The sequence below is a fragment of the Trichechus manatus genome, unplaced genomic scaffold (assembly GCF_000243295.1).
Source record: "Trichechus manatus latirostris isolate Lorelei unplaced genomic scaffold, TriManLat1.0 scaffold00049, whole genome shotgun sequence".
Classification (NCBI taxonomy): domain Eukaryota; kingdom Metazoa; phylum Chordata; class Mammalia; order Sirenia; family Trichechidae; genus Trichechus; species Trichechus manatus.
In genome coordinates this window covers 1,087,148-1,101,212 of record NW_004443985.1, presented here as the reverse complement: position 1 = coordinate 1,101,212, position 14,065 = coordinate 1,087,148, and the positions used below count along the sequence as shown (strand labels likewise).

The 14,065-nt window shown below is 45.2% G+C and overlaps 1 protein-coding gene across 1 annotated transcript in view; it reads left to right on the top strand.

The window, feature by feature from the left end:
* Positions 1 to 14,065, top strand: part of WDR48 (WD repeat domain 48) — a 47,046-nt gene that overhangs the window by 23,577 nt on the left and 9,404 nt on the right. Inside the window, exons 8-14 of the mRNA XM_023732200.1 lie at positions 2,173 to 2,397; positions 4,150 to 4,224; positions 5,640 to 5,742; positions 6,615 to 6,712; positions 11,521 to 11,628; positions 11,955 to 12,051; positions 12,542 to 12,637. Of these exons, the coding sequence (XP_023587968.1) occupies positions 2,173 to 2,397; positions 4,150 to 4,224; positions 5,640 to 5,742; positions 6,615 to 6,712; positions 11,521 to 11,628; positions 11,955 to 12,051; positions 12,542 to 12,637 (802 nt within the window). The remainder of the gene's footprint in view (positions 1 to 2,172; positions 2,398 to 4,149; positions 4,225 to 5,639; positions 5,743 to 6,614; positions 6,713 to 11,520; positions 11,629 to 11,954; positions 12,052 to 12,541; positions 12,638 to 14,065) is intronic.

Sequence of the window (14,065 nt, the reverse complement as noted above, 5' to 3'; positions counted from 1 at the left end):
GCTTGCTGAAAGTGAAGAGGACTGGAAGTACTCACTGATGAAGATCAAAGACTACAGCCTTCAGCGTGGCTTTACACCTCAACATAAAGAAAACAAAAATCCTCACAGCTGGACCAATAAGCAGCATCATGATAAACAGAATATATTGAAATTGTCAAGGATTTCATTTTACTTGAATCCACAATCAATGCCCATAGAAGCAGCCGTCAAGAAATCAAATAATATATTGCATTGGGCAAATCTGCTGCAACAGATCTCTTTAAAGATGTCATTTAAAGACTAAGGTGCGATTGACCCAAGCCATTGTATTTGCAATCACCTCGTATGCATGTGAGAGCTGGACAATGAATAAGGACGATAGAAGAATTGATGCCTTTGAATTACGGCATTGGCAAAGAATACTAAATATACCGTGGACTGCCAGAAGAACGAAGAAATCTGTCTTGGAAGAAGTACAGCCAGAATGCTGCTTAGAAGTGAGGATGGTGAGACTTTGTCTCACATACTTAGGACATGTTATCAGGTGAGACCAGTCCCTAGAGAAGGACGTCATGCTTGGTAAAGTAAACCAAACCAACGTAAACCCATTGCTGTCGAGTCAATTCCGACTCATAGTGACCCTACAGGGCAGAGTAGAACTGCCCCATAGGGTTTCCAAGGAACTGCTGGTGGATTTGAACTGCCGGCCTTTTTGTTAGTAGCCAAGCTCTTAACCACTGTGCCACTAGGGCTCCTTGGTGAAGTAGAGGGTCAGCGAAAAAGAAGACCCTCAACGAGATGGATTGACAGGGTGGCTGCAACAGTGGACTCTAACATAGCAGTGATTGTGAGGATGGCACAGGACTGGGCAGGGTTTTGTTCTGTTGTGCGTAGGGCTGCTGTGAGTTGGAACTGACTTGAAGGCACCTAATAACAACAGAGTTCTAAAAGCCCTTTCAGGTCACAGGGCAGGCCAGTAAATCCTTAACATTCTCAGAATCTTCATCTGTTCAAGCACTTTCCAAACCTACAAGTCCACAGCGATCTTCTCGTCTTTGAAGCTCTTTGCCTATTTCATTTCAGAGGTCAGCACCAGCAGTTGCTTTCTCCTCAGGGCCGTCTTTCCCCAAATAAACAAAATTTCTCTCCTCTTCTGCAGGTCACCATAGTAACTGGCAGAGTACACCACGCATGCTAAGTGAGGGTTTGGGTTGGCTGATTCAGCCTGTTCCCGTCAGGCTCACTGTGTGTTCCGCCCTAATCTGTGTGCCAGCAACTTTAGATAAGGCTGTGTGGTTGACTCTCCTGAGCCATCGGAAGTTGTCAGAATTGCAGATGTTAACCCTGAGTGCTGAGGGTCCACAGTTTATATTAATAAATGTTGAACTTGAGGCTCATACAGAAGTGTCGAAGGTCATCAGACAGTGAGTAGCAAGCCTGGAACTCAATCTTTTTTTCTGGCTCCAGTCAATAGAATCCAAGAGACTTGGCAGGCAGGCCATCAGGAATCCAGAGCTAGGAATGAGGGGGCAAGGAGGAGGTGTGACCTGGGACTCAGAAATGCTTGCTGGTCTATCGCAATGCTTGTCAAACTTAGCGTGTATCGGAATGATCTGGAGAGCCTGCTAAAACAGATGAGGACGTCCACCCCGTCATCTCTGCCTTCGTTACCCTCTGAGTTGCTCGAGGGCTGCCAGTTACCGAGTGCCCCCAGCCTCTGTCCTCTGTAGGTACATGGTCTAGGGTCTAAGGGATCACACAGCCCCCTTCCCCCAGGTTTCTGCCTCATTAGGTCTGGAGTGGGACCTGAGAATTTACATTTTTAGCAAGTTCCTAGGAGATGGTGATACCGTGGGGATCACACTGAGAAACACAGGCCGACCGCTGCCTTAGCTTCAGCTGCGTTCAGACTCCATCTCCCTCAGCAGTAGATAATCTAAGCAGGACTTGCCTGCAGGATTTACTGGTCAGGTGGAGTGGACACAGGCAGTTTTGCTCACAGGATTCCCTGCTCGAGCACTCGCTGTTGCCTTCGGTCATTTCAGCGTGTGGTGTGAGTCTGTCAGAGGCAGAAGTGCCGGTCATTAGAGGTGTGTCTGTCTGACAGTGGGGTCAGAGGAGAGGCCAAGTCAGAGCACAGCAGGCAAGCAGGAACCTTTTGCCAGGCCTCTAACCCTAACTTCCTTGTTCCAGTGCCTTTCCGGCAGTTCTGATGGCACAATTCGCCTTTGGTCCCTCGGCCAACAGAGATGTATAGCGACGTACCGAGTTCACGATGAAGGTGTCTGGGCTCTGCAGGTCAATGATGCCTTCACACACGTGTATTCTGGAGGACGGGACCGGAAGATTTACTGTACGGACCTAAGAAACCCTGACATCCGGGTGCTCATTTGTGAAGAAAAAGCACCAGTTCTCAAGGTACGTCACATATTTTAGTTTTATAATTAAGGTACTTACGCATGTTAGCCAAATGCGGCAAAATCTGTATTAAAAGATGAATCAGCCATGGAGTGTGGAAAAGCCCTTTCATCATCAATGGAACCTGACGGCTGAGGAGGAGTAGGCACCTGTGAGGCTGGAAGAGTCCCAGTATCAGACACCCAGGAGTTCTGGGCAGGGACAGTTTTGTCTTTTACTTTTTTTTTTTTTAAACAGTTTTGTAAGTCATCTGTAGAAGCAGGGTCCGTCAGTGACACAGGCTTCTCCGCTGGTGAGTTGTGTAAGGTTGTCTGCTTGTTCCTGAACTTGGCTGGCTTTCCTGGCCTGTCCCGAGGAGGAGGAATTCGGAGAGTTGAAGTCATCTGTGAGCAGAGAGCAAAGCCAAAGGAGGATGGCAAATGCGTCCACGGCCTCAAGAACAAGGATGTGCAGGAGTGCTCCTGACGGAGAGGTGAGAAGGAGCTGGTTCGGGCTCCAGGTCCTCACTGGCCCAGAGTCCTGACAGGCACAGCCTGCAGTGTGAGCACACGGGTCCTTAAGGAGGTCTTCAGTGGCCGCCATATGTGAAACCTAGTCTGAGGACTGGCCAGTGAGCACTTGACCAGACGCTCAGCCTCACTGATAATCAAGGAATTGCACATTAAAACAACAATGAGGAGGTTTCCAAATTTAAATTGGAGACATAAAGACAGCACTGTCCTTTTTTCTCAGTAATACCTGAAAACAAGAAACAGAACTGCAAACACCCATCATCTGTGAAACTAAGCAACGTCTGAGACCCCAGCCCACTGAGAGTGCCGCCAAAACCGCTGAGCACACGTCTTTAAAAGAGAACCAAGCCCGTGAGCACACAGATAGCGTGTCTGATGGCAGGCTGATAGCAGGCTGATGGGGAGACAAGGCCAGGAGACACCCTCTGCATTGTGAGCCCTGCAGCTGCCAGGACCTTTGGGCTGGGGAGGAAAGAGCCTGGATTGTGAGCCCTGCAGCTGCCAGGACCTTTGGGCTGGGGAGGAAAGAGCCTGGATTGTGAGCCCTGCAGCTGCCAGGACCTTTGGGCTGGGGAGGAAAGAGACTGGAAAGACAGGCGTGTGTTCTCAGGAGCATCTCTGTGAACCGAGGAGGATCCTGCTAGGTGGAAGTCCAGCCGTGTCCCCGCCTCTGAACCTGCAGTTTTATGGTGCGAGAAGAACGGTGGATGTATGTAGAGTGATTCCACGCATAGTATATACATGTGTATGTGTGTATTTTAATATGTTCAGTATTGGAAAAATGCGGAAAAATGCATACTGAACTATTCTCAGATGTCCTGTCCCCAGGTGAGGGGTGAATTACAGGGCTGCTTGTCACTTCTGTGTTTTTAGAATTTTACTGTAACCATTTCAAAGAAGAAAGAAATATGTTTCCTTGTTATTAAAGAACATAAAAACCAAAGTAGCAAAAACAAATAATTATGGAAAGTTTTTATCCTTTTGACTGTACCCATTTGGGTTCCTCAAAGTAGCAACACTGAAAACACTGTAGTGCTGTTTTGGGGGAGCAGTCTCCCTAGGACACTCTTAGAGAACTGTGAATTCCTTTAGCAGAGACCCCGCTGGTTCTTCTGTGCATCCTTAGTTTCTAACACAAGTGTCTAATAAAGCACTGGATATTTAATAACGCATACCCTAGTCCTGGCAGTTCAGAAGAGTTGAGATTTCACAAAGCGACATTGTTGTGCTTTGTTTTCAGATGGAGCTTGATAGATCAGCTGATCCCCCTCCGGCAATCTGGGTTGCAACAACTAAGTCTACAGTAAATAAATGGGTAAGTGAGCAGTTACATACCCGGCAGAGGTTTATAAAACATGTGGTTTGTTACCACAGACCTGCCAGACGCCAGTAGCAAATACTCAGCATCACAACAACACCGCAGCATGCTTCTGGACAGTGATAGACATCGGAAAGCCTCTGAATGCAGCTGTGACCCTGAACAAGCAAAACCTAGTGCCGTCAAGTCAATTCCTACTCATAGTGACCTTATGGGACAGAGCAGAACTGCCCCGTAGGGTTTCCAAGGAGCGACTGGTGGATTCGAACTGCCGACCTTTTAGTGAACCGCCGAGCTCTTACCCACTGATCTAAGACCCATACTAAAATTAAGGTGATAATAAAAATGAAGTTTCTGACTTTCTTGTCAGAAGTCAAGGTGAGCATTTGAGGTGCTTGGAACAGGTACTGTCAAGAGCAGATTATCCAAGAAGCACGGTAAGCACACTGCTTACCAGATCATCGGTAGTCAGCACTTTCACTACAGATTAGTAAGTGAGCACAAGTAAGCCCATGCTTACCTTACTGGGTTATCTGCTGCTGTCAGGGATTATACATTTAAAAAGAGGCTTTGATTCTGTATGAAGGTGCTGTAGGATTGGGAGAGAGACAGATGCCAGCGATACCTAGAAGCAGAATCTTTGAAGGGGTGAAAAAATGTGGAATTGTTCACTACAGATGATCTGGTAAGCAAGGTAAGCACTGGTAAGCACTGTGCTTACCTTGCTTATTGGAGAATCTGCTCCTGGGTGCTGTTGCCCAATAAACCAATAAGTATTAGTACAGCTTCTGACATCATGGAACTGCATATGAAAATAGGTAGCCCAAATGCCAACACGGTGGGAAAACTCATCTGTATTCTAATTTTTCTAAAATAAAAGGAAGCAGATAATTTGCTTTCAGGTTCGTTTCGTTTTTCTTCATGGTGTGAACAGCGAGGGTAGAAGCAGAGGAGAAGCAGAGAGAAGTTATCAGTGGTGCTATGAACTCTTCAATCTGAGTTAGAGATTTAAGTTTCCCTGCTGTCCAGGCTATTTATGGATAACAAAGGAGAAAGTAATTGCATTTATTCCTGTTTATATGCAAGTTGGGCAGTCTTTCTCTGGGCTTAGAAAAAGTGTTCCGTATCTTGTCTAACTCTTGATGGGCCAGCTTGGGATCGGCATGACTTTTTACCTGGAAGAGCACGCCTGCTTTTGTGCACAGCTCTCTCTCCAGGAGAACAGCGTGTTTCCTTCTTCTTTTTAAATGATGGCAGGTAATTGTATTTTTTGTGACATAAGGATTGTTTTGATGATGTTGTGGCTGGGTTTTTTGTTTGTGTTCTTGAGTATTATTTTTCTTGACATTTTAAACAGATTGGTAAAGCTTGTAGGGTATAAAATGATTAAAGAGCACATTTTGTTTCTTTAGACCCTGAAGGGAATTCATAATTTCAGAGCCTCTGGAGATTATGACAATGACTGCACAAATCCTCTGACGCCCCTTTGTACGCAGCCGGACCAGGTTATTAAAGGTGAGTGAGCAGATTGGAGGGTATTGGTGCCTTTTACTGAGGTGAATTATAGTTACTAGGAGATTGACAAAAATAAAGGAGATGACCTTTGAATATGATTCTGACGTCAGCAGAAGACTAAGAATATGTTGGGGTTTTTTTGTTTTTATTGTTGGTTTGTTTTTAATAGAAGGAAAACTTATTTTAAAATGCTGTTTAGTGACTTTGAAAAGTGGGCTTTCTTGAGTTAATCTTTGTGCCCAACCTCAGAATAGTCCTGGTCCGGGTGAAGCCAGCAGCTGCTTTGAGAATATGTGAGGTTTGAGGTCGTCTTCTGACACAAGCTGGGAAAGATCAAATCTTGTTCTCAAATTCTATAAGCTGCAGCTGGGAGTGGCAAAAAAGGATACATTTGACGTCAGGGCTTGAGATTAGAATCTCCTGTGTGACAGTCGTCGTGGTTCATAGATCCCCGTGCTGTTAGCTTTAGAACAGACTCCATGTTCAGGAAGCGTCGAAAGAAGGAAGATGGGAAGCAAAAGTTAATGAGAGGCGGGACTAAATCAGATTCCTGCCACCATTTTGACTTTTCCCAGTTTGTAGAACTGTCTGACCTCGACCGTTTTGCACTGTCATCCCCTTGAAGTGAGGAGCCCTTTAGGCCATCATCTGTTATTAAAATTTGACAGTTTTCTTTGAATGCTTATGAATGAATGTGAATAGTGGATTGGCCTTAAATTGCCTTGTATGTGATTAGATACACTTTGTTTTGCCTTTTCCTCTTTGGCGGCTTATGGTTTATGTTCCTGTTACGTGCCGTTCAGTAATTTTCACTGCGTGTCAATTTAAATGTAAAATGATTGTCTTCCTAACTGTGTCCTTTTCTCCTTTAGGAGGTGCTAGTATCATTCAGTGCCACATTCTTAATGACAAGAGACATATATTAACCAAAGATACCAATAATAATGTGGCATATTGGGATGTGTTGAAGGTGGGTATCCTTTTGGATTAAACATAGGTCGTTGAATTACGTACCCCCTTTGTTTTTCTCTGTAAGAAAAAATACAAGATAACTAAGATAATAAACATAAATTAAGATTTAATTGCACTAATAGCTTACTTTTGGGGTGGATACCTTCTTACGCGAATATTTGATAAGGCCATTGTTGATCTTTTTAAACTATTTGAATGGAGCCATTTTCTCTGGTTAATATATTACAAACTGTCTTCTCTGCTGCCTTGCCTTAAAATGAGTACTCCAAGGGTTTTTATCCTCAGCACTATTGACATTTGGGCCAGTTAAGTCTTTGGAGGCAGGGAGCTGTTCTGTGTATTGTGGGATATTTAACAGTGGCACCCTGACCCCTTTCTGCTGATACCTACAGTACCCCTCCCCGAGGTGTGACAACCAAATTGTCTGGAGATGGCGATGGGGCAGAATCACCTTCAGTTGAGAATGACCACAGTGCACACAATAGAGGTGACTGTGTCTTAGGCTACACAGCCATCACTGTGGCATCGGTTACGACTCGGGGCTGTAATGCGCGGACTCCCGTTGAAACAGTTGGGATGCGTTCAATGTTCAGCCACATTCTGAATAGCACTGAAGAGTCCGTGGGCACATCGAGAAGTTAGTCTGCTTTTGTAGTTCTGACAAATGTCCCTTCTTAGTGTTGTTGGTATATTTGTTCATTTGTCCAGCAAGTATTTCCTGAATTGAATGAGTACTGTGTACAGAGAGCTGTGTGTAGGGCCACAGATGACGGAAGCATCTCTGCCATGATCATTCCTGGTAGGAGGCACGAGAGTGGAGACTGTGAAAGCCTTATAAATCAAGCATAAGGAGATCACAGGGTAGCTTATGGACCAGGGCAGTCACTCACAACTGGAAAAGTCAGGAGAGCTTCATGGTGGAGAAATCGTTTGAAGAAGGGGTTAAAGGATTCCAGCAGATGGAGAGTGGGAGGCCATTTCAAGAAGAGGGAGTGAATGACAGAGGCACAGAAGAAGTGGTAATGCTTATCCAGGGCAAGGTGAGCAGTTTGGTTTAACTGGAGACTAGAGTAAGTGTCAGGGAGCAGTGGGGGTGTAAGGATGAAAGCAGACATTCAGGGCATTTCCCAAAAACCCCTGAATTGCAGGCCCCATGGTTGGCCTTTGTTTGGTACACCCTGAAGAATCGTGGATGATATGAGAACAGGAAGACCCTACGGTCAGAGCAGTAGCAGTGCTGTGAGAGACTGGCACCTGGGAGGTGGTCGTCTTAAGTATACTGATTGGGGGATCTAAAGGAGGAGAGATGTTGGGTGTGTCATAAAGGAAGAGCTGCAAAGATCTAGGGGTTTGATAGGCTCCTGGTTTTAAGGAACAGATATTTACTTAAGTTAACCCCGTGAACTAAGGAATAAGATAAGTTCCTCTCTGGGAAAAGGGGCTGTCTGAGTAGAAGCCTTGGCCTGACCCAGCACCTTCCCGTCCCGTGGGCAGCTATGTGGGAAGTCACATTATGAAACATGATCACGGCCTCCCGACAAGAGGCCTTCGTTATTGGAATGGAACGTTTAATTGCGGCAGACTCTGTAAGTTTGGTTTGTTTTTTTCTGTGGTAGAGAGATGCCTGTGGTGGGGGGTGGAGGGTGGGCAATAGAAACTCATGATTGTTTCAGAGAGGGGTCCCATGGAGACTAGGAGGATCCAGAGCAGCCCTCAGGACGTCATCAGCAGGAATTCTTGACTTTTCACTTTGATAGTCTACCACTAATGTGTTCCTGCTTCTGCCCTGTAGCTGGGCTTCACCTCATGCTACCCAGTACCTGATCCTTTCCAGGATATCTCAGAGAATTTGAGCAGGCCAGCTGGTCCTTGAGAGCTGACCTACAAATTTTCTGCTTATGGGCCTGATGTCCACTGTTGGTCTGATTAACTGAGGCCTGAGTAGAGAGAGCCCTGCTGTCTGGATGGGAGGCAGTTCTCCTGAGATAGGGCTCTGAGCTGGCATGCAGCATGATTGGCAGTTTCCCATATCCAGACATGGGGCTTTGAAGTTGTGAGATCAGATGATCAGGTGTAGTAGACATGGTAGTAAACAGAAGCTGGGAAGTGAGGAGTAGTCAGGAACATGGACTGTGGAGTGGGACAGAGCTGCATTCTATCCTTGGCTCTGCCATCCGCTCACCAGGTGACCTGGGGACGTGCTGAAGGGATGTTTGAGAATTACTTAGCACGGTGCCTGCACATAATAATTAGGAGGCTCTTATACTGATGCAGGTGAAAGATGATGTTGGTCTGGATGAGGGTGAGAACAAGGAGCATGGGAAAAAACAGAATGATTAGAAAAATATTTAGGCCTAGGACAGGGGTGATGCATGATTGAAAGGAAGGGGGTCTGAAGGAGAGGAAGGATTAGGAATGAATTTCAGAACAGTTTGGTGAATCGAAGTGCCATAGGAGAAAAATGGGTTGTTGGAGGAAATAGGCATGCTGGAAAAGCTGACGAAATTAAGTTTATATGGGTTACCTGGGTAGAGGTGTCTAGTGAGCAGACAGCTGTATGGTCTGATGCACAGCTGAGAGAGCTGGGCTGGAGAAATAGGTTCAGCAGTTTCCAGTTTGTGGATCACAGTGGATGTCTAGATCGAGAAGAGAAGAAACCAAGTCATTACCCTCTCAGGGGACTGGTAGAGGAATAAGCCACAAAGTTGTATAATAAAACAAGAGTCAGAAAACCAAGAGCTGATGGCAGTTCAAAAACTGAGTGTTGCAGAAAGATCAGTGTGGTTAGTGGCTCAGCCGGCTGAAAGTTCATGTAAGGTAAGGACTGTAACAAGCCCTGGATTTAACCAATAAAGAAGGTAGTCTCTGGAGAAGGCAGTCTGTAGGGAGGCCTGAGGGCAAGACCCAGGTGGAGTGGGTTCAGCAGTGATTGGGAAGTGAGGAAACAATTGAGTGGGATAATCTTTGAAGAAATTTAACTGGGAGGAGTGGGAGCAGAAAGAGGCTGTAGTTAGCAGGGCTTCAAACCGGTTCATTCTGGATTGAATCCCTGCTAAACATTTGCATTTTCATCCCCAGATATACTGAATCAGAATCTACATTTTAATAGGATCCCCAGGTGATTCTTAAAAATTTTGAGAACCACTCCTCTACTAGAATTGGTCCCTAACCAGCAGCATTAGCATTGCCTGGGAACTTGTTAGAAATGCAAGGGTTCCAGCCAGAAGGAATTCGTTGAAGCCCTGGTAGCTAGAGAGGATTTAGGGATTGAAGGGTCAAGAGAAGGTTTTGTTTGATTTTGCTTTGGTATTTGGGTATTTTTGAGATGGAAAAAAATCTAAGCGTATTTCAGTGCTCATGGGGAGAAGCTAGTGGAGACAGGAGGGGTAGATGATAGTACAGGGTCCCCAAGAAGCAAGAGGTGAGGGGATTCAAAACATAGTCAGAAGGACATCTGTTTGCTTACACCAGGAAGAATGGTGAAAACTTAAGGGGATTCTATCAAGGTTTCTCCTTTTTGAGAAGTAGGAGGCAGAGTCACCTGCTGAGGGTAGTGGGGGAGGTGACAAGGTCAAAAGTACGAGGAGAGCAGAGAGTTGACGAAGGTGTTGTGGAGAACTGACTTTGGAGACAGGAACTCCCAGGCAAGATTAATGATCCACTTGATGTTGAAGAAGGAGCCCTGGTGTTGCAGTGGTCAAAGCAGTTGACTGCTAATCGAAAGGTTGGCACTTCAAAACCGCTAGTGGCTCCTCGGGAGAAAGATGTGGCAATCTGCATCCGTAGAGATTTACAGCCTTGGAAACCCTTTGGGGTTGCTGTGAGTCGGAATCAACTTGACGGCAGTGGGTTTGGGTTTTTTGTGATGTTGGCAACCGTGCACATATAGTGGCAATATTGTCAAGGAATTCAGAGGCTGACATGTCATATACGTTGTCCTTGTGGATGTTGATCTTGTCCAGGATGAAAGCAAGAACTTGAGATGGACTGCAAGGCCCCGAGCCAGGGCTCAAGTCTTCAGTGAGGGACAGTGACCCCGAGGGTGCTAGATGCAGCGAGGAAAAGGTTCAGTTTACTGCAGCTAAATGACATGGGCCTCAAAGAAAGAGATGGTGGTGTGATGCTCTCCATGTGGCGCTGGGGAGCTGTGGGATGTGGAGGAAGAGGCAGTTTGTCTTCGAGAGGACAGATGACAAGGTGGGGACCTCAGGAAAGAGCCGGGTTGCTCCTCAGGTGGGGGGTGGGGGAGCATTCTGTGCTGTGGTTCAGAACTTAGGTGAGCTGTGATTAAAATTGCCACTTGGTGCCAGAGGCAGTTCAGGACATAGTCTTGGGGAGCACACATGTTTAGGGAATGAGAGAAGGAATAAGGAAAGGAGTGTGATGGTTGAGAAAGAGAGCCCTTTAAATAACTGCTGATATTGTAGCTGTTGTCTGAGGTTCGCCTCTCAGGCCCCTTAATCACTTAGTAACTGTTCCCTGGAGCTGTTTTTTGCTTCCTCTTGAGTCGCATTTGCATTCAGGTGAGTGTGGTCGTGTGTCCTGTCAGTATCAGCTAAATTAAATTACAGTTTCTGAAGAGGGAAGAAATGAATATTTTGCAGCCTTTTTAATTTACAAATTGAGCAGCAGCAGGTAATTATTTTTATATTAAAATATTTACCTATAAATATTTGACCACATTCCTTTTGAAATATATTTTAGATTCCATTTAGACGAAGTGTAAAGTTGTGAGTAGCAAAGTCAGAATGAGATCCACTCACCGCTTAATGTTGGTAACCACCATGCTTTTTTCTGGATGTGCAGGCGTGCAAAGTGGAAGATCTGGGCAAAGTGGATTTTGAAGATGAAATTAAGAAAAGATTTAAAATGGTGTATGTGCCAAACTGGTTCTCGGTAGACTTAAAAACCGGGGTAAGTTAGCAATTAATGTTTGTGTTGTTTGGGATAGCTGAAACTTTCCAGATATAGCTCCTCATTAAGCGTCATTAGTTACAGAGTCCTGTGTTTTTGAAGTGTGAAAGAAAAGAGAATTCATGTTAGTTCAAAATGCAGTTTAAATGCCCTTGGTATCCAAGTAAACTACATCGCAGGTGCATGGAATGACAGGAAACACACTTGGGTTCCTGAATCTGTGGTTAGCACTTCAGTCAGATGGTACGGACAGACAGATGAGGGCGTGGAGATTCCTCTGGAGAACGTATTCAGGTGGAACGCCACTAACCTTTCTCCTCTGACAGATGCTGACTATCACTTTGGATGAGAGTGACTGCTTCGCTGCCTGGGTTTCTGCAAAAGATACAGGCTTCAGCAGCCCTGACGGGTCAGACCCAAAACGTGAGTTCAGATGCCTTCCTTCCGTTTCTCCCTCCGAAAGGGAAGGGGGATCTGTGCAGCTTTTCTGGTGTGGACTTCCTCTGTGTAAGAGTTCTTTGTTCTGTGGACTAGACTCCAGGTCTGTAGTATCCTCTAAGAACATGACGTGTAGAAGTACCTGACGTGTCCAGATAAGGTCTCAGTGGTGTCATATGGAAATAACCCTTAAAGAATGCAGTTCCTCTGTTTTTGTTTTGTTTTGTTTTAAAGAATGGTTATGTCTACACAGCCAAATATAATATCACTGCTTGAACTATTCTAAGAGAAAACTTTAACAGACTTTGCAGAATCTCTAAAGTTTTGATTTAAGCATCACTGGCACTGGGTTAAGAATTTAAATTATCAGAATCTATGGAAACCTTACTTACAATTTTTATTTCTTTCTCTCTATGTTTAGGTTAAAACTAACTCTCTTTTCCATTTCTTTTCTTTTAAATTAATTGTTTTGCAGTGAACTTAGGAGGACTCCTACTTCAGGCACTCCTGGAATATTGGCCTAGAACACACGTGAATCCAATGGATGAAGAAGAAAATGAAGTAAACCATGGTTAGTGTTTTTATATCAAGATAATTGATTAAAAGTTACTCGGAAGTAAAAGAGTCTTAGATTGTTTGCTATCCTAAGCAAGGTTTTAAGCATTTACTAAATATGACGGATTAAATATTTGTGGTGGTACTCAGTTCTTTGCACTCCAATCCACATCCCAGATTAAGAGCCATCCGTCCAGCCTTGACCAAGAGTGAGAGTCCCAGAGCAGACTACCTTCTCATGTGGCTTTAAATCACCAGTGAGACTGCTCAGGATAGATACAGTGAACTCTATATCCAGTGACCTTTGTCCTTGAAAGTAGGCACCTTCACAGATTTATTCCAAAGGAACTTCTAGAGTATCCATGGACCTTCTGGATTTACCGCCAAAGCTAGCTAATTAATTAGCTGCACCAGAAAACCCTGTTTCTCACTGTGTAGTCATACTTCATGTTGGTCTGAAATGTTGGTATTACCTTTCTTGATGATCTACCTCATCTTGGCTCTGAATGTTTCAAAAAATCAAATTCCCACTCAGAAGTGGCAGGGTGAGTGTGCGGGTGAGTGTGAAGAATTGACATCATCGAGGACACTTAGCAGGCCCGTGTGCCACAGGGGGCAGCAGCAAACGTCTCTGGGCGGCAGAGGGGAGCATGTTTGGAATTTATGAGTTTGGATCAGTTTGTTTAAAGAAAGAGGGGGAGGAAGACCTTAGAATTACACAGCTTATGTGCGACGTAATGCTGGCTGAGGAGTCACTGAGTACCACGTGCCGAGGGCCTGCTCTGCTGAAGATTCTGTGCTGACCACCAGAAGCGGACAGCAATGACAAGGACCTCATGCCAGGGACTTGGTTCCGGCAGACTGATTCATCCATAATAGTTTTGGGAGTGTCTGTCTCTCATGAGGATAACATGCTTCTCTGAAAGCCAGCCTCCAGAGGAAGCCTGTCAGAGAGAGGGCACTGACCCCGCTATCATGTATTAAATTGTGTCTCCCAAAAATAGATGTATCAATTTGGTTAGGCCGTGATTCCCAGTATTATGTGGTTGTCCACCATTTTGTCATTCGATGTGATTTTCCTGTGTGTTGTAAATCCTGTCTCTATGGTGTTGATGAGATGGGATTAGCAGCAGTTTTGTTAATGAGGCAGGACTCAGTCTACAAGATCGGATTGTGTCTTAAGCCAATCTCTTGAGATATAAAAGAGAGAATCGAGCAGAGAGACATGGGGACCTCATACCACCAAGAAATAAGAGCCAGGAGAATAGCTTGTCCTTTGGACCTGGGGCCCCTGTGCTGAGAAGCTGCTTGTCCAGGGGAAGATAGATGACAAGGACCTTCCTCCAGAGCTGACAGAGAGAAAGCCTTCCCCTGGAGCTGGTGCCCTGAATTTGGACTTCTGGCCTCCTAGACTGAGAGAAGAAATCTCTTGGTTAAAGCCATC